The following is an 18,896-nucleotide window of genomic DNA, read 5'->3' as shown; positions in this document are numbered from 1 at the left end:
ATCCAGAAGGCTACGAGTTCAGCAACATGGTTAAGAAAAGCAAAAAAAAGACACAAATTTTATTCTTCAAATTCATCAAAAGTACCTTAAAGTCACCATTTCTAAATGTGTCAGAAGAATAAAATGAAAATGGTCGTAGATCTGATAATGATTTATGCTTTTTCAGGACTGTTCTCAGCTGAAATAAAAACAGAAATAGAGTCATAGAGTAATACAGCATGGACACAGGCCCAGTGGCCCACCTCATCCATGCCGATCAAAATTCCCATCTAAGCTAATCCCATTTGCCATGTTTGGCCTTTATCCTTCTAAATTTTTCCTCTCCAGGTACATGTCCAAATACCTTTAAAATGTTGTTAATGTACCTACCTCAATCACTTCCTCTGGCAGCTGAGTCCATATACTTAGCACCCTCTGGGTGAAAACACTGCCTGTCAGGTTCCTATCAAATCTCTCCCTTCTGTCTCTAACCTGTGCCTTCTAGTTCTTGATTCCCAAACCCCAGAAAAAAACACTGCACATTAATCCTATCTATCTATTAATCCTATCATTAATCCATAACTCAGCTCCTTTGTTCCCAGCAATATCCTCATAAACCTTCTTTGCATTCTTTCCAGCTTAATGGTATCTTTCTTAATAACAAGGTGACCAAAACTGAACAAAATATTCCAAATGAGGCCCAATCAACAGCTTCTACAACTGCAACATAACATCCCAACTGCTTTACTCAATTCTCTGACTGATGAAGGTCAGTGTGCCAAAAGTCTTCTTCACCATCCTGTCTATCTCTGTGATGCCACTTACATGGAACCACTACTTGTAACTCCTAGGTTCCTATGTTCTACAACTGTCTCCAGTGCCCTACCATTCTCTGTGAATGTCCTACACTGATTTGCCTTCAGAAATGCAACACCTCACACGTATCTGAATTAAACTCCAATTGCCAATGGTCTGCTCACTTACCCAGTTATTCATTATTCACAGTAACAACTTGCATTTATATAAGGACCTAAAATGTGACAAAACATACTCAGATGTTTAATAAAGGAAGGTATTTCTTTTTGCCTGAATCTTAAAAGGATCTACCAGTTGATTTTAACAACACTTTAAATATGGGGAGATGATTTCAGAGTTTATGGTAAGACAATGTAAGGTATTGGTAGCAAAGACAACGGTTCACATAAGATTAAATGTTAATCTAGAATGAAGAATTGGATGAAACAATTAGGTCTCAAAAACTTGTAGCACTTGGTGGTTCAAACAAGTTAACAAGGTGGTGAATGGTCCAGTTCAAGTTCAAATTGACACTACAGATGAAAACAGTAGTCAAAGGATGATGCTGTCACTTTAATCTTTCTGATGTATATTTGGAGAAAATTTCTGCTCTCGCATATATTATGATGGAGGAGTGTGATAAATTGAACCCAATGAGGGAGATGAAGTAGCAAAATAGAACTGTTAGTATTCAGTAAAATTTGACATTGTAGTATTGTTGCATGTAGCTTAGAAATAGAATATAAAAGTTTAGAGAACTTCTGGAAGGAGGGATCGATACAGCTAAAATTGGAGGCATTTATGTTTTATAATTCTAATGAAAATTTTCTAAGCAGAAAGACATGGGGCAAGAGTACTTATCAACACAGGCTCAGAATTATGATTTAGGAAGTACAGTACTTTTGTTTTAAAACTACTGTATGTTTCTGGTACAATGTGATTATTGAATATCCACACAGATGTGGGATTTCCAGGAGACTTCCATCCTCCCTGATGGCCACACCTGCACCAGGTGCATCGAGATGCAGCTCCTTAGAAATTGTGTTCAGGAACTAGAGCTGCAGCTCGATGACCTTCGGCTTGTTACGGAAAATGAAGTAGTGATAGACCAGAGCAGCAGGGAGGTAGTCACCCAAAGGCTACAGGAGACAGATAAATGGGTGACTGTCAGGAGAGGGAAAGAAGATTGTCAGAAAGTGGAGAACACCCCTGTGGCTATCCCTCTCAACAATAAGTACTCCATTTTGAGTACTGTTGGGGGCCACCTTCCTGGGGGAAGCCACAGCAGCTATGCCCCTAGCACTGAATCTGGCCCTGAGGCTCAGAAGGGCAGGGAACTGAAGAGGATGGCAGCAGTGATAGGCGACTCTATAGTCAGGGGGTCAGATACGCGATTCCGTGGACACTAAAAGGAAACACGGTTAGTAGTTTGCCTCCCAGGTGTCAGGGTCCGTGATGTTTTTGAACACGTCCACAATATCCTGAAAAGGGAGGGTGAGCAGCCAGAAGTCGTGGTAAATATTGGTACCAACAACATAGGTAGAAAAAGGGAGGAAGTTCTGAAAAAAGAATACAGGGAGTAATGAAGGAAGCTGAGAAGCAGGACATCAATGATAATAATCTCGGGATTGCTGTCTGTGTCACACAACAGTGAGGATAGGAGTAGAATGAGGTGGCAGATACATGCGTGGCTGAAGATGTGGCTGTGTGGAGCAGGGGGCAGGGATTCAGATTTCTGGATAATTGGGACCTCTTCTGGGGCAGGTGGGACCAGTACAAAAGGGATGGGTTACACTTGAATCTGTGGGGGACAAATATTCTTGTGGGCATGTTTACTAGAGCCGTTGGGAGTGGTTTAAACTAATAATGCAGGGGGATGGGAACCGGTATGATAGAGCTGAGGATGACTCAGCAGGTTTACAAGTACATGATGGATGTAACATGAACATAAGGAAGGACAAGCCAATGATTGGGTATAAATGCAGACAGAGCAAAGAGTTAAATTGTACCACAGAGGCAAAATTCAAAAGGGCGAAGAATGCAGTATTGAAGATGCTATATTTAAATGAGGTAGCATTCGGAATAAGGTGGACGAACTCGTGCCTACTTGGGAAAAAGCCATCTTAGATTGGGTATTGTGTAATAACCCAGATCTTATTAGGGAGCTTAATGTAAAGGAATTCTTAGGAGGCAGTGATCATAATATGGTTGAATTCATCCTGTAATTTGAGAGGGAGAAGCACAAGTCACATGCATCAGTATCACACTGGAACAAAGGGAATTACAGAGCATGAGAGAGGACATTGCTCAGGTGGATTGGAGGAGGATACCAGCAGGGATGACGGCAGAGCGGAGATGGCTGAAGGTTCTGGGAATAGATCACAAGGCACAGGATAGATATGTCCCATAGAAGAAGTTCTCAAATGGTAAGAAGAGGCAACCGTGATTGACAAGGGAAGTTTAGGAATGCATGAAAGACAAGGAAAGGGCATATAAGGTAGCAAAAATGAGTGGGAAATTGGATGATTGGGAAGCTTTTAAAATCCAACAAGAGGCAACTAAAAAGGCTATAAGAAGGGAAAAGATGAAATATGAGGGTAAACTAGCCAATAATGTAAAGCAGGATACTAAAAGTACTTTCAGTTATATAAAGAGTAAAAGTGAGGTGAGACCACTGAAAAATTATGCTGGTGAGGTAGTTATGGGGGACAAAGAAATGGCAAATGACAAAAGAACTTAATGGGTATTTTGCATCTGTCTTCTCTGTGGAAGACACCAGCAGTGTGTCAGAGGTCCATGAGTGTCAGGAAGCAGGAGGGAGGTCATTGCTATTACAAAGGAAAAAGCGCTAGGCAAATTCAAAGGTCTTAAGGTAGGTAAATCTCCTGAACCAGATGGACTACATCCCAGAGTCCTGGGAGAGGTTACTGAAGAGATAACAGGTGCATTAGTCATTATCTGTCAAGAATCACTTGATCCTGGCATGGTCCTGGAGGACTGGAAGATTGCAAATGTCACTCCACTCTTTAAGAAAGGGGAAGACAAAAGAAAAGAAATTATAGGCCAGTTAGCCTAACCTCAGTGGCTGGGAAAGTGCTGCAGTCTATTATTAAGGATGAAGTTTCAGGGTACTTGGAGACTAATGATAAAATAAGTCAAAGTCAGTATGGTTTCTGTAAACGGAATCATTGCCTGATAAATCTGAGTTCTTCGAGCAAGTAACAAACAGAGTGGACAAAAGGGAGGGAGTGGACGTCATTTACTTACATTTTCAGAAGGTATTTGATAAGGTGCTACATATGAGGCTGCTTAACAATCTAAAATCCTATGGCATTACAGGAAAGATACTGCAATGGATAGAGGCATGGCTGACAGGCAGGAGGTAAGAAGTGGGATTAAAGAGGGCCTTTTTTGGTTGGTGGCCAGTGATTAGTGGTGTTCCTCAGGGTCAGTATTGGGACTGCTACTTTTCACATTGCTTTGGACAATGTCAATGATTTGGATAATGGAAATGATCGTTTTCTGGCAGAGTCTGCAGATACAAAGATAGGTGGAGGGGCTGGTAGTGTTGAGGAAGCACTAGGAAGCACTGTTGAGGTAGGACTTAGAAACTGGAAGAATAGGCAAAAAAGTGCAGATGGAATACAGTATTGGGAAATGTATAATGCATTTTGTTAAAAGGAACAATTGTGCGGACTATTATCTAAATGGGGAGAAGGTTCAAACATCAGAGGTGTAAAGGGACTTAGGAGTCCTCGTGCAAGCACCCAGAAGATAAATGTACAGGTTGAGTCTGTGGTAAAGGCGGCAAATGCAATGTTGGCATTTATTTCAAGGGGAATAGAATATAAAAACAAGGAGATAATACTGAAGCTTTGCAAGACACTAGTCAGGCCACACTTGGTGTATTGTCAACAGTTCTGGGCCCCATATCTCAGAAAGAATCTGTTGTCATTGTCGAGAGTCCAGAAGAGGTTCATTAGGATGATTCCGAGAATGAAGGGATTAACATATGAGGTGCGTTTGGCAGCTTTGGGCCTGTACCCACTGGAATTTAGAAGATTGTATGGGGATCTCATTGAAACCTATCAAACATTGAAAGGACTAGATAGGGTGGATGAGGAGAAGACGCTTCCTATGGTGGGGGTATCCAGAACCAGAAGGTACAGCCTGAAAATTCAGGAGTGACCTTTTGGAACAGAGGTAAGGAGGAATTTTTTTAGCCAGTGAGTGATGAATCTGTGAATACTCTGCTCTGACTACAGTAGAGGTCCAGACCGTGGGTATATTTAAGGCAAAAGTTGATCATTTCCCGATTGGTCAGGGTATCAAAGGATATGGCGAGAAGACAGGTGTATGAGGTTGAGTGGGATTTGGGATCAGCCATGAAGGAACAGTGAGCTGAATGGCCTAATTCTTCTTATATGTCTTATGGTCTTAAGGTTTAAGCATAAATGACCACCTTTTGTCTTTGATTGTTTCTACCCTCTCCCTAGCTATGGATAAGTTTTTAAAGATGCATAAAACACACTGGGATTTTCTTTAACCTAACTTGTCAAGGGCATGTTATGGCATTTTTTGGCTTTCCAGATACTCTGTTTAATTTCTTCCTTCCTTGCCGTCGGAGCCTTTTCTACCCCTTCACTGGAACATATCTGACCTGAATTCTGACTAGCTGACCTTTAACAACTCTCTTTCTTGTGTTGTGACATTAATTACATCCGACACAGGCATAGTCACTGTTGAAGGATCAGGACCGATAATGAACAAGCTTCAAGGCAGGGCCTGAAATCATGGAATAGTCCCAGTCACCCAGCAGAGTCAATCTCCATTCCATTTTTCCAACTTTTGCACTTGGCAGCAGGTTATTTCTGGATGCAAGCATCCAAAAAGAATCAACTTTTAGCTCACAAAACAAAAATCTGATTGGTCATATCAGAATCGTAAAAGGAGCGATACATACCAGAGCGGCTTTATCTTCCAAATATTCCTGTTCTTCTTCAATGTCATAATCATCATCCTGATTCATATGAAAGTCACAAGGATTCTCTTGATCCTATAGATTTAGTATAAAGATTATTCAATAAGGTTATATCCTCACAGCTAGAGTCCATATGTTAAATTCAGAACATAATCAACTTTATAAAATATTAGGTCTGAATGTTGATAGTGATGCTATCATAACATTGTTGACTTCAAAATCTAGGATCAAAACCTATTCTTGTCTGAACAATTACTCACAAGCTTAAGCTGTGAATAATGAAAGTAAGTTTAACGGTCAAAATGACATGGTAGGTGGTGGTATGGATGTTCCTGCCGCAACACCCAATGTACACAGCATGCAGATGGGCAAGATTACAGGACTTCATGTGATGTAAACAGTGCATAAATAAAAATATCTTGGTTAGATATGGCTGTTGAGAGTGTTCAACATTTGTGCAAAGTCAGATTGCTAGTTAAAGATCTGCAGAAAAAGCATTGTTGCATTTTTGGAACTATATAAGAGCTTATTATCCTTCCACCTCTTTCCTTCCCTCCATCAAAGATTCAAATAGTCCTTCTAGGTAAAACAGCAATTCACTAGCATTTCTCTGCATGGGAGTAAACAAACACAGACTGGACAATTGCTTTATGGATCACCACATTTAGTCCACAGGAATGACCCTGAGCTTTCGTTGCTGCCAATTTAATTCACTATCTTGCTCTCACTCTGTACTTTCTCTCTGTGCACCCCTACCACCCCATCCCATACCCCACAGAGAAAGATATACGGTTAGAATCAGGCCCAATACAAGTTTATCTACCATCTGGACACATTACAGCCTTCTGGATTAAATATTGAATTTCCTAACTGCAAGTTGTTCACTTTTTCTTTGTCTGTCTCAAAACTGGCTAACCACTTTGCTCAGTTTTTCTTAGCCTATTCATTTTGTATGGTCTGTTAGCCATGTAAGGTCATAAACCATAAGACATTGGAGCAGAATTAGGCCATCTGGCCCATCCAGTCTGCTCCGCCATTCAATCATGGTTGATTTTTTATTTCTATCTCCTCCTCAACCCCAGTCCCCAGCCTTCTCCCTGTAACCTTTGATGCCATGTCCAATCAAGAACCTATCAATCTCTGCTTTAAATACACACAACATCCTGGCTTCCGCAGATGCATGTGGCAACAAATTCCACAAATCACCACCCTTTGCTAAAGAAATTCCTCCACATCTCTGTTTTGAAAGGCCACCCCTCTATCCTGAGGCTATGCCCTCTTGTCCTAGACTCTCCTACCATAGAAACCATTCTTTCCACATCTACTCTGTCCAGGCCTTTCAACCTTCATCCTTCTGAATTCCAGCGAGTACAGGCCCAGAGCCATCAAATGTTCTTTGTATGATAATCCTTTCATTCCTAGAATCATCCTTGTGAACCACCTCTGGACCTCTCCAATGCCAGCACATCTTTTCTAAGATGAGGGGCCCAAAACTGTTCACAATACTCAAGGTGAGGCCTCATTAGTGCCTTATAAAGTCTTAACATCACATCCTTGCTCTTGTATTCTAGACCTCTTGAAATGAATGTTAACATGGCATTTGCCTTCCTCACCACCAGCTCAACCTGCTAGTTAACCTTCTGCACAAGGACTCCTATGTCCCTCTGCATCTCAGATTCCTGGATTTTCTCCATTTAGAAAATAGTCCGCACTTTTATCTCTACTACCAAAGGACATGACCATGGATTATCCAACATTGTATTTCATTAGCCATTTTCTTGCCCATTCTCCTAATCTGTCCAAGTCCTTCTGCATCCTACCTGTTTCCTCACCACTACCTACCCCTCCACAAATCTTCATATCATCTGCAAATTTGACAACAAAGCCATCTATTCCATCATCTAAATCATTGATATACAGCATAAAAAGAAGTGGTCACAACACCAACCCCGGAGGAATACCACTAGTCACTGGCAGCCAACCAGACAAGAATCCTTTTATTCCCACTCACTGCCTCCTACCAATCAGCCAATGTTCTAACCATGTTAATAATTTTCCTGTAATACCATTGGCTCTTAACTTGGTAAGCAGCCTCATGTGCGGCACCTTCATGTGAGGACCCGTGACTCCGCCTTCAGAGCAGGCGACAAGGCAGCCCTAACAACAGCAAAGGCCAAACTGTCCCGGGCCATCAGAGGTGCAACGCGTGCACATGCCCAGCGAATCCACAGCCACTTCCGGGACAGCGGCGACATGCAGTGCATGTGGAAGGGCAGCCAGGACATCACCAATTACAGGACAATATCACCTGACTGTGCGGGTGATACCTCCCTCCCAGATGTGCTGAATAACTTCTACCCTTGTTTTGAGGTGTAAAATGACGTGGCGGTGAGGAAGTCCACCTCTCCTACAAATGACCAAGTGCTGTGTCTCACCATGGCCGATGTGAGAAGAACCCTGTGCAGGGTCAACCCATGGAAGGCTGCTGGATCAGACAACATTCCTCGTAGTGTGCTCAGAGGATGTGCAGACCAGCTAGTAGATGTTCTCACTGACATCTTCAACATCTCCCTGAGCAGCGCCACCATTCCAACATGCTTTAAGGCCGCCACCATCGTCCCCGTGCCGAAGAAGTCTTTAGTGTCCTGCCTAAATGACTACCGTCCTGTTGCACTCACATCCATCATCATGAAGTGTTTCAAGAGGCTCATCATGAGGCATATCAAGACCCTGCTGCCCCCCCTCACTGAACCCCCTGCAGTTTGCGTACCATCCCAACCATTCAACAGATGATGCCATTGCCACCACCCTCCACCTGGCCCTAACCCACCTGGACAAAAAAGACACGTACGTTTGAATGCTGTTCATAGACTTCAGTTCAGCATTCAACACAATCATCCCTCAGAAACTGATTGGAAAGCTGGGCCTACTGGGCCTGAACACCTCCCTCTGCAACTGGATCCTAGACTTCCTGACTGGGAGACCTCAGTCAGTCTAGATTGGAGGCAGCATTCCAACACCATCACACTGACCACGGGGGCCCCCAGGGCTGTGTGCTCAGTCCACTGCTGTTCACTCTGCTGACCTACGACTGTGCTGCAACACACAGCTTGAACCACATCATCAAGTTTGCCGATGACACAACCGTAGTGGGTCTCATCAGCAAGAACGACAAGTCAGCTTACAGAGAGGAGGTGCAGTGGCTAACAGACCGGTGCAGAGCCAACAACCTGTCTCTGAATGTGAACAAAACAAAAGAGATGGTTGTTGACTTCAGGAGGGCACGGAGCGACCACTCCCCGCTGAACATCGATGGCTCCTCGGTAGAGATCGTTAAGAGCACCAAATTTCTTGGTGTTCACCTGGAGGAGAATCTCACCTGGTCCCTCAACACCAGCTCCATAGCAAAGAAAGCCCAGCAGCATCTCTACTTTCTGCGAAGGCTGAGGAAAGTCCATCTCCCACCCCCCATTCTCATCACATTCTACAGGGGTTGTATTGAGAGCATCCTGAGCAGCTGCATCACTGCCTGGTTCAGAAATTGCAGCATCTCAGATCACAAGACCCTGCAGCAGATAGTGAGGTCAGCTGAGAAGATCACTGGGGTCTCTCTCCCCGCCATTACGGACATTTACACTACACGCTGCATCCTCAAAGCAAACAGCATTATGAAGGACCCCACGCACCACTCATTCAAACTCTTCTCCCTCCTGCCATCTGGGAAAAGGCACCAAAGCATTCAGGCTCTCACGACCAGACTATGTAACAGTTTACACAAAGTACACTGCAGATGCTGGGGTCAAAGCAACATGTACAAACAAGCTGGAGGAACTCAGCAGGTCGGGCAGCATCCGTGGATACAAGCAGTCAAGGTTTTGGGTCGAGACCCTTCATCAGGACTGACGAAGGGTCTCGGCTTGAAACGTTGACTGATTGTTTCCACGGATACTGCCCAACCTGCCGAGTTCTTCCAGCTTGTTTGTACGTTATGTAACAGTTTCTTCTCCCAAGCTATCAGACTCCTCAATAGCCAGAGCCTGGACTTGCGCTTTACTGCCCTACTGTCTTGTTTATTATTTATTGTAATGCCTGCGCTGTTTTGTGCATTTTATGCAGTCCTGGGTAGGTCTGTAGTCTAGTGTAGTTTTTTTTTCTGTGTTGTTTATTACGTAGTTCAGTCTAGCTTTTGTACTGTGTCTTAATACCATGGTCCTGAAAAAACGCTGTCTCATTTTTACTATGTACTGTACCAGCAGTTATGGTCAAAATGACAATAAAAGTGACTTGACTTGACTTGACTTGACTTGACCTTGTCAAAGACCTTCTAAAAGTCCAAGTATACAACATCCATTGCATTCCCTTTATCTATCCTGCTTGTAATCTCCTCAAAATACTCTGAAAGGTTTGTCAGACAGGATTTTCCCTGAAAATCCATGCTGACTTTGTACTATCTTGTGCTGTGTCACCAAGTACTCCATCGCCTCATCCTTAACAATTGACTCCAACATCTTCCTAACCACTGAGATCAGGCTATCTGGTCTATAATTTCCTCTCTGCTGCATTCCTCCTGCAGGAGTAACATCTGCAATTTTCCAGTCCTCTGGCACCTTGCCAGACTCCAATGATTTTTTTGAAAGATCATTTCTAATGCCACCACAATCTATAACACTACCTTTTACAGAACCCTAGGGTGCAGTTCCTCTGGTCCAGATGACTTATGTAGCTTTAGGTCTTTCAGCTTTTTGAGCACCTTCTCTCTTGGAACAGTAACTGCATCCACCTCTCTTCCCTCACACATTACAACATCAGACATACTGCTAGTGTCTTCCACAGTGAAGACTGATACAAAATACTCATTTAGTTCATCAGCCATGTCCTTGTCCCCCATTATTATTTCTCCTGCTTCATTTTCTATCGGTCCTATATCTACTCTCATTTCTTTTTTATTTTTAACATACTTGAAAAAGCTTTTACTATCCACTTTCATATTATTTGCTGCTTGCTTTCATATTTTATCTTCTTTCATCTAATAATTTTTTTAGTTGCTCTCTGTAGGTTTTTAAAAACTTCCCAATCCTCTATCTTCCCGCTAATTTTTGCTTTGTTGTATACCCTTTCTTTTGCTTTTACAATAGCTTTGACTTTCCAATTCAGCCACGGTTGTAGTATTTTATCATGAGTATTTCTTCATTTTTGGAATACACATGTCCTGCACCTTCCTCAATTTTCCTAGAAATGCACGCCATTGATGCTCTGCTGACATCCCGGCCAGCAGCTTCTTCCAACTTACTTTGGCTAACTCCTCTCTCGTACCACTGTAATTTCCCTCACTCCACTGAAATACTGCTACATCAGACTTTACTTTCTCCCTATCAAATTTCAAGTTCAATACATTCATATTGTGATCACTGGTTCCTAAGGGTTCTTTTACTTTAAGCTCCCTAATCGCCTCCAGTTCATTACATAACACTCAATCCAGTATAGTTGATCCCCTAGTATACTCAACTACAAACTGCTCTAAAAACCTATCTCTTAGGCATTCAACAAACTCACTCTCTTGAGATTCATAATCAACCTGATTATCTCTATCGACTTTCATGTTAAAATCTCCCATGACTACCATAACACTGCCCTTTAGACTCACCTTTTCTATTTCCTATTGCAACCTGTGGTCCACCTCCGAGCCACTGTTGGGAGGCCTGTATAAAACTGCCTGTAACGTCCTTTTACCCTTGCAGTTTCTTAAGTCAACCCACCAGGATTCAACATCTTCCAATCCTATGTCACATCTTTCTACTGATTTGATGCTATTCTTTACCATTCTTACCACCTCTTCTGCCTACCTTCCTATTCCTCCAATATAATGTATAACCTTGGACATTCAGTTCCCAGCTACAATCATCCTTCGCCACAATTCAGTGATGGCTACAACATCATACCTGGCAATCTGTAAACTGCAACAAGATCATCCATCTTATTTCTTATACTACATGCATTTAGATACAACACCTTGAGGAGCGTATTTGCTGTCCTTTCTGACTCTGCATTCCTAATGATTTGATACTCAACCTGTTGGCTACAATTAAGTCTGCCCTTCCTGACAATCTTTACTTTTTTTACCACCCGTCCTTTCCTGACTCCCTTCACTCCAGTTCCCACCCCCCCGCCAAGTTAGTTTAAACCCTCCCCAACAGCTTTAACAAACCTGCCCACGAGAATATTGGTCCCCCTCAGGTTCAGGTGTAACCCATCTCTTTTGAACAGATCATATCTCCCCCAGAAGAGGTACCCTATATATAACTCCTATATGTACCCTATATATCACTCATCATACATACAAGGAAGCATAATGTCCTACATGCCCCCACTAACAGATGTGGTTCATCTCATCAGACTTATTTCCTTTGATCTGCAAATCACTTTGTCATCTCCCCTCCTATCAAAAACTTTTTTTTTTCTCTTACCCAGTTCTGGTGAATGGTTTTGGACCTGAAATATTGATTATTTTCCTTACCAAAGATGTGCTGAGTGTTTCAAGTTTATTTAGACCCAAGTTACCCAGTCAAGAGCCCATAAGTCAATAGAGCCTAAAACCTTTGAATACATGAGGCAGACAATGAAAGATCTTCCAGACTGTTCACTGCTCAGTGATGTGGGTTTCCTTCTCCCAGTTTATAGCAATGCCTTAAGATAATATCTAGCAGATAATCTGAGGTAAGATGATTTTATTAGATCTCATTTAAGTTAAGACTGAGAGTCACTCCATGTGGTATGGGATATCATTGTTCGGGCAGTTGAAAGATTATCAAAAATTACCATGTTTCCTCTCCATTGACATTGGCAAACCAATTGAGAATTTTCAAAATTATTTGTTTTGTTACAGAGGGGACATTGTCTAAAATGTTTTGCCTTGGAAGATCTCTTTCATACAAACATCAGTACCAGATAACTGTATATAAGGATGAGGTATTGCTATCTCAAATTGTTAAACAGGATTATGATAAACAGTAAATCCAGAGATCTGGCTCAAACAAGGATAGATATTTCTGTGGAGTTTACAGACGAGAAATAAAGAAACAAAGCTAAGTAAATGATCAACTATTTACTATATATACATTAACTTATTCCATATTAATTTATTCTGTCAAATAACTACTCAGGTAAGTGTAAAGTTATACAATTAATCTACTCATTGCGCTTAGATTTGCTCAGGTTTGAGCAAACCTTTCACCATTCGATTGATTTCAATTAGGTCATCCCTCATTCTTCTGAATTCTAGTGAATACAAGCACAGAGCATGATATGACTTTTGATATGACAAGCTGTTCAATACTGGAATCATTTTCATGAACCTCCATTGAACCCTCTCTAGTTTCAGCTCATCTTTTCTAAGATATGGGGCCCAAATCTGCTCACACCTCAAGTGAGGCCTCACCAGTGCTTTATAAAGTCTATCCTTGCTTTTATGTTCTAGTCCTCTTGAAATGAATGCTAACAACGCATTGTCCTTTTTCACCACTGACTCAACTTGCAAGTTAACCTGTAGATAATCCTGCACAAGGACTCCCAAGTCCTTTTCTGCCTCAGTTTTTTGTACTTTCTCTCCATTTAAAAAATATTTAACCCCTTCATTTCTTCTACCAAAAAGCATGACCCTACACTTCCGAACACTGTATTGCATCTGCCATTTCTTTGTCCCTTCTCCTAATCTGTCCCTAAGTTCTTCTATAGTCCCTCTACTACATCAAACTACCCTTCCACCTGTATTCATATCGTCTGCAACCTTTGCAACAAAGCCATCAATTCCATCATCCAAATCATTGACATATAACAGAAAAATAATTGGTCCAACACAAACCTCTGTGGAACACTACTAGGCACCAGCAGCCAACCAGAAGAGGCTCCCTTTATTCTCACGCTTTGTCTCCCACCAATCAGCCATTACTTTATGCATGCTAGAATCTTTCCTGTAATACCATGGATTCATAGCTTGTTAAGCAGCCTCGTGTGTTGCACATTGTCAAAGGCCTTCTGAAAATCCAAGTACATAAAATCAACTGATTATCCTTTGTTTATCCTGCTTGTTATTTCTTCAAAGAATCCCAACAGATCTGTCAAGCAAGATTTTTCCCTTGCGGAAACCATGGTGACTATGGCCTATTTTATTATGTCCCTCCAAGTACCCTGAGACCTCATCCTTAATAATCAACTCCAACATCTTCCCAACCCACTGAGGTCAGATTAACTGGCCTATAGTTTCCTTTCTTTTGCCTCTCATCCTTCATGAAGAGTGGAGTGACATTTGCAATTTTCCAGTCTTCCAGAACCATTCCAGAATCTAAGGATTCTTGAAAGATCATTATTAATGCCTCCATAATCTCTTTGGTCCTCTCTTCCAGAACTCTGGGGAATACACCATCTGGTCCAGGTGATTTATCTACCTTCAGATCTTTCAGTGTCCCAAGAACCTTCACTGTAGTAATGGTAACTTCATAAACTCCATTACCCCTAACAGCTGAAACTTCCACTATATATACTAGTGTCTTCCATGGGGAAGATTGATGTAAAATACTTAGTCAGTTCATTCATCATTTCCTTGTTCCCCATTACTAACTGTCCAGCATCGCTTTTCACTGGTCCAATATACACTCTCACTTTTCTTTCACACTTTATGTATCTGAAGCAACTTTTGGTATCCTCTTTAATATTACTGGCTAACTGACTTTCATATTCTATCTTTACCTACTCAATAATTTTTTTATTGATCTTCTCAATTCCCTAACTTCCTACTAATTTTTGCTCTATTTTATGCCCTCTCTTTAGCTTTTATGTTGGCTATGGCATCTCTTGTTAGCCACAGTTATGTCAACTTGCCTTTAGAATACTTATTCCTGTTTGGGATGTATATATCCTGTGCCTTCCAAATTGCTTCCAGACATTTCAGCCATTACTACTCTGCCATCATCCCTGCTAGTACTCCTTTTCAATCAATTCTGGTCAACTCCTCTCTCATGCTTCCATAATTCCCTTTACTCCACTGTAATACTGATACATCTGACTTTAGCTTCTCCTTCTCAAATTTCTGGGTGAATTTGATCATATTATGATCATTTGTCCCTCAGGGTTCTTTCACCTTAAGTTCTCTAATCAATGCTGGTTTATTGTACAGCACCCAATCTGTATAGCTGATCCCCTAATGGGCTCAACCACAAGTTGCTCTCATAGGCGCTCTAGAAATTCCCTCTCTTGGAATCAAGTACTAACCTGATTTTCCCAATCTACCTGCATATTGAAATCCCCCATGACTATTATAACATTGCCCTTTTGGCATGCATTTTCTATCTCCTGGTTGTGATTTGTAGACCACATCCTAGTAAGGATGTACTGTTAGTAGTACTGTACTGTTTGGTAGTCTGTATACAACTCCCATCAAAGTTTTTTTTTACCCTTGCAGTTCCCTAGTTCTATCCGCAATGATTCAACACCTACCGAGCCTATGTAACCTCTTTCTAATGATTTAATTTCATTTTTTAACTAACAGAACAACACTGCTCCCCTCTGCCTTCCTGCCTATCCTTTCGATACAATGTGTATCCTTGGACATTAAGCTCCCAGCTATAATCTTTTTTCACCTATGATGCAGCAATGCCTACAACAACATACCTGCCAATCTACAACTGTGCTGCAAGTTCATCTACCTTATTCAGTATACTGCATGCTTACAAATGCAAAATCTTCACTCCTGTATTCACCCTTTTTGATTTTGACTGCTTTTTACATTGCAACTCATCCTGTTGACTGCAGCTTTGCCCTATCAATAGCCTCTCCTAACTACACATTGCCTAAGCCTCAAAACAATCTACCTCATCTTCAGCATTATTATCTGCCTTTCCTCTGATACTTCTTGTATTGAAATATATTCAGCTCAGGACACAAGTCACACCGTGCTCAACCTTTTGACTCCTAAACTTGTCTGAGGTTTTACCAACATCTACTTCCACAACCTCTCAAATAACTGTTCTGGCACTCTGGTTCCATCCCACTGCAACTCTAGTTTAAACCCTACCGTGCAATATTAACACACTGTCCTGCTAGGATATTAGTTCTCCTCCAATTCAGGTGGAAACCTTCCCATCTGTACAGTTCCTACCTTCCCTAGAAGAGAGCCCAATGATCCAAAAATCTTATGCCCTCCCTCCTACACCTGCTCTTTAGCCACTTACCCAACTGTATAATCTTCCTAGTTCTGGCTTCACTAGCACATGGCATGAATAGCAATCCTGAGATCACAACCGTGGTCTAATTAAGGTATTCTTCTAAACCCATGAGAACTAGGGCATGCCCAAACGTAAGCAATCCAGGGCAAGACATTCGTAAGTCTAGCAACCTGCTGAAATATCATTGCAGCCTCGGAAGTTCCTTTGAATGATAGAATTTAAAGTCAAGACAAAGATCTAAGTTTGTAGGCTGAGCTTGGGCATTACTTTGATGAGCTTGGATGACAGAAACCAGAACATCCAGTGCAACTCACATGTATACATTTTTTGATTAATTAGGATCAATGCGCCACTAGCAATAATGAATTCAATTGCCAGATATAATAGCATCAGGTGGATTTATGAAAAAGTGTGACATGAGAAGAATGATTAGATATGAGCATATTTCCACCTTCAATAATGTTTAGTAACATGTAACCATCCTCTTGAAAAACAAATCACTCTCTTCAACATAACCAAATCTAAGCATATGATAGGGCACACTGGCAGCCTACAGTTTTAATCTAACAGATTTGCACAAAATTTAGTCTGCCACTGTTCCACAAAAACTTGCTTACTCTAGTTGCTCTGGAGTGAATAATATGCTATATATCAAACATTTATACTATCTGCAAAGTTTGTGTCATCTTCAAAGTTTCTGTGTGCTTGAGATCACAAGGAGCTGTTGGATTGTGCATGGTGGGAGCAAGATTCCAAAAAGCAAGATGGGACATTCTGAGCACCTGAGATCACAGGATAATTAGCCACTTGGCAAGAGCCAAAAAAAAAGTTAGATTTAAGTGGAACACACTGTAGAAGTGGCTATTGTTGGAGTGAGCCGGTGTTGAGGTGAAGGATTTGAGATTTTGGCTTAAGAGACTTTAGCGAAGAGAGGCAAAGGTATAGGGAAGCTGCTGGTAAGTTTCTTTCTTTCTCTTTTAGTGCCTAGCTAGTATAGTGAAAATGGGTCTAGGGTCAGTGATGTGTTATTCAGGTCAGGTGTGGGAGTCCTGAGTCTCCCTGATAGTTACAAACCCGTGAGGTACATCCATCAGCAGCTGCTTATAGAATGTATTAAGGAAATAGAGCTGCAGCAGGATGACAGAAGGCTCATTCAGGGCTACAAGGTGGTAGTCACCCCTAAGTTGCAGGAGGCAGGTAGTTGAGTGACTATTAGGAGAGGGAAAAGATATAAGCAGATAGTGCAGAGTACTGCTGTGACCATTCCTTTTAATAACAAGTATACTACTTTAGAGCATCTGCAGATTTTCTCTTGTTTCTACCTCTTTAGATATCATTGGAGGAGCAACTTACCATTAAAAAGCTGCAGTGAGCCTCAGATCAGGACTATAGCATTCCAAAGAGGGAGGGTGAACATCCAGAAGATGTATACATTTGATATAAATGTCACAATGTACCAATGATATAAATAGGAAAAGAGATGAGGTCCTGAAGAAAGAATACAGGATGCTAGGTAGGAAGCTGGACACAGGACTTCAAGAGTAGTAATCTCTGGATTTCTGCCTGTGCCATGCGCTACTGAAGGTAAGAATAGAATGATTTGACAGATGAATGTGTGGCTGAGGAGTTGGTACACGGGGCAGGGTTTCAGATTTCTGATTCAATGGGATCTCTTCTGAGGAAGATATGACCTGTACAAAAGGATGGGCTACACCTGAAATTCAGAGGCACAAATGTTCTTGCAGGCAGATTTGCTAGAACTGTTGGGGAGGGTTTAAATTAGTTTGGTGGGGGAAGGGAACTAGAATGATAGGTCAAAGGATGGGGCAGTTGGTGTACAGGTAATGCAACATGTGGAGATACTATGAGACAGGATAGGTAGTTGTTAAGGTAAAATTGCAGACAGGAGGATGGAGTGACATATGTCTATTTTAATGTAAGTATGCGAGATGTTCCGGGATTTAGATGTTTCAAGAGAGAGGGAGGGATGTAAAAGAGGTGAGGAAGTGGCATTGATAATTAGGGATAGTATCACAGCTACAGAAAGGGAGGATGTCATGGAGAGATTATCTACTGAATCAGTGTGGGTGGAGGTCAGAAACAGGAAGGGAGCAATCACTTCATTGGGAGTATTCCCAATAGCAACAGAAACACTGAGGAACAGATTGGGAGGCAAATTTTAGAAATGTGTAAAAACTAACAGGGTTGTTGTCATGGGAGACTTCAACTTTCCTCATATTGATTGGCACCCCATCATATAGATGGGGTGGAATTTGTTAGGTGTGTCCAGGAAGGATTCCAGATAGAATATGTAGACAGACTGACTAGAGGAGAGGCAATACTGGATCTGATGCCAGGTGATGAACCAGGTCAGGTGTCAGTCAGTGGGTAAGCACTTCGGTGACAGTGACCACAGCTCTCTGACCTTTACTATAGCCTTGGAGAGGGGAAGGAGCAGACATTACTGCAAAGTATTTATTTGGTGGAGGGAGAATTATGATGCTCTTAGGCAAGAATGGAGCATAAATTCGTGATGGATGTACTCAAGGAAATACACAGAGATGAGCAAGTTGTTTAAGGAGCATTTGCATGGGGTTCTGAATAGCTTGGCTCTAATGAGACAGGGAAAGGATTTATGGTGAAGGAACCATGTTCTCAAGAAACACGAAACACCTAGTCAAGAGGAAGCAAAGGATCAGTCACAGTTCTAGAGAATTACAAGGTAGCTAGGAAGGAGCTGAAGAATGGACTTAGGAGAACTAGAAGGGGGCATGAGAATGCCTCGGCAAGTAGGATTAAGCAAAACCCCAAGACATTCTACACATATGTGAAGAAAAGTAGGATGGCTAGATTGAGGGAGAAAACATGTGCCTGGATTCGAGGAGCTGGGGGAGGTAGGGAGCTTGCTTCGGTATTCATCAGTG

The 18,896-nt window shown here is 41.7% G+C and overlaps 1 protein-coding gene across 1 annotated transcript in view; it reads right to left on the bottom strand.

Moving 5' to 3' along the window:
• The window catches only part of ttc6 (tetratricopeptide repeat domain 6), a 273,996-nt gene that overhangs the window by 150,195 nt on the left and 104,905 nt on the right, over nt 1-18,896 (bottom strand). Inside the window, exons 9-10 of the mRNA XM_073038984.1 lie at nt 5,738-5,830; nt 86-178 (exon numbers count right to left, since the gene is read on the bottom strand). Coding sequence (XP_072895085.1) covers nt 86-178; nt 5,738-5,830 — 186 coding nt within the window. The remainder of the gene's footprint in view (nt 1-85; nt 179-5,737; nt 5,831-18,896) is intronic.

This window comes from Hemitrygon akajei, chromosome 3 (genome assembly GCF_048418815.1).
Source record: "Hemitrygon akajei chromosome 3, sHemAka1.3, whole genome shotgun sequence".
Taxonomy (NCBI): domain Eukaryota; kingdom Metazoa; phylum Chordata; class Chondrichthyes; order Myliobatiformes; family Dasyatidae; genus Hemitrygon; species Hemitrygon akajei.
This window is presented reverse-complemented; position numbering and strand designations above follow the sequence as displayed.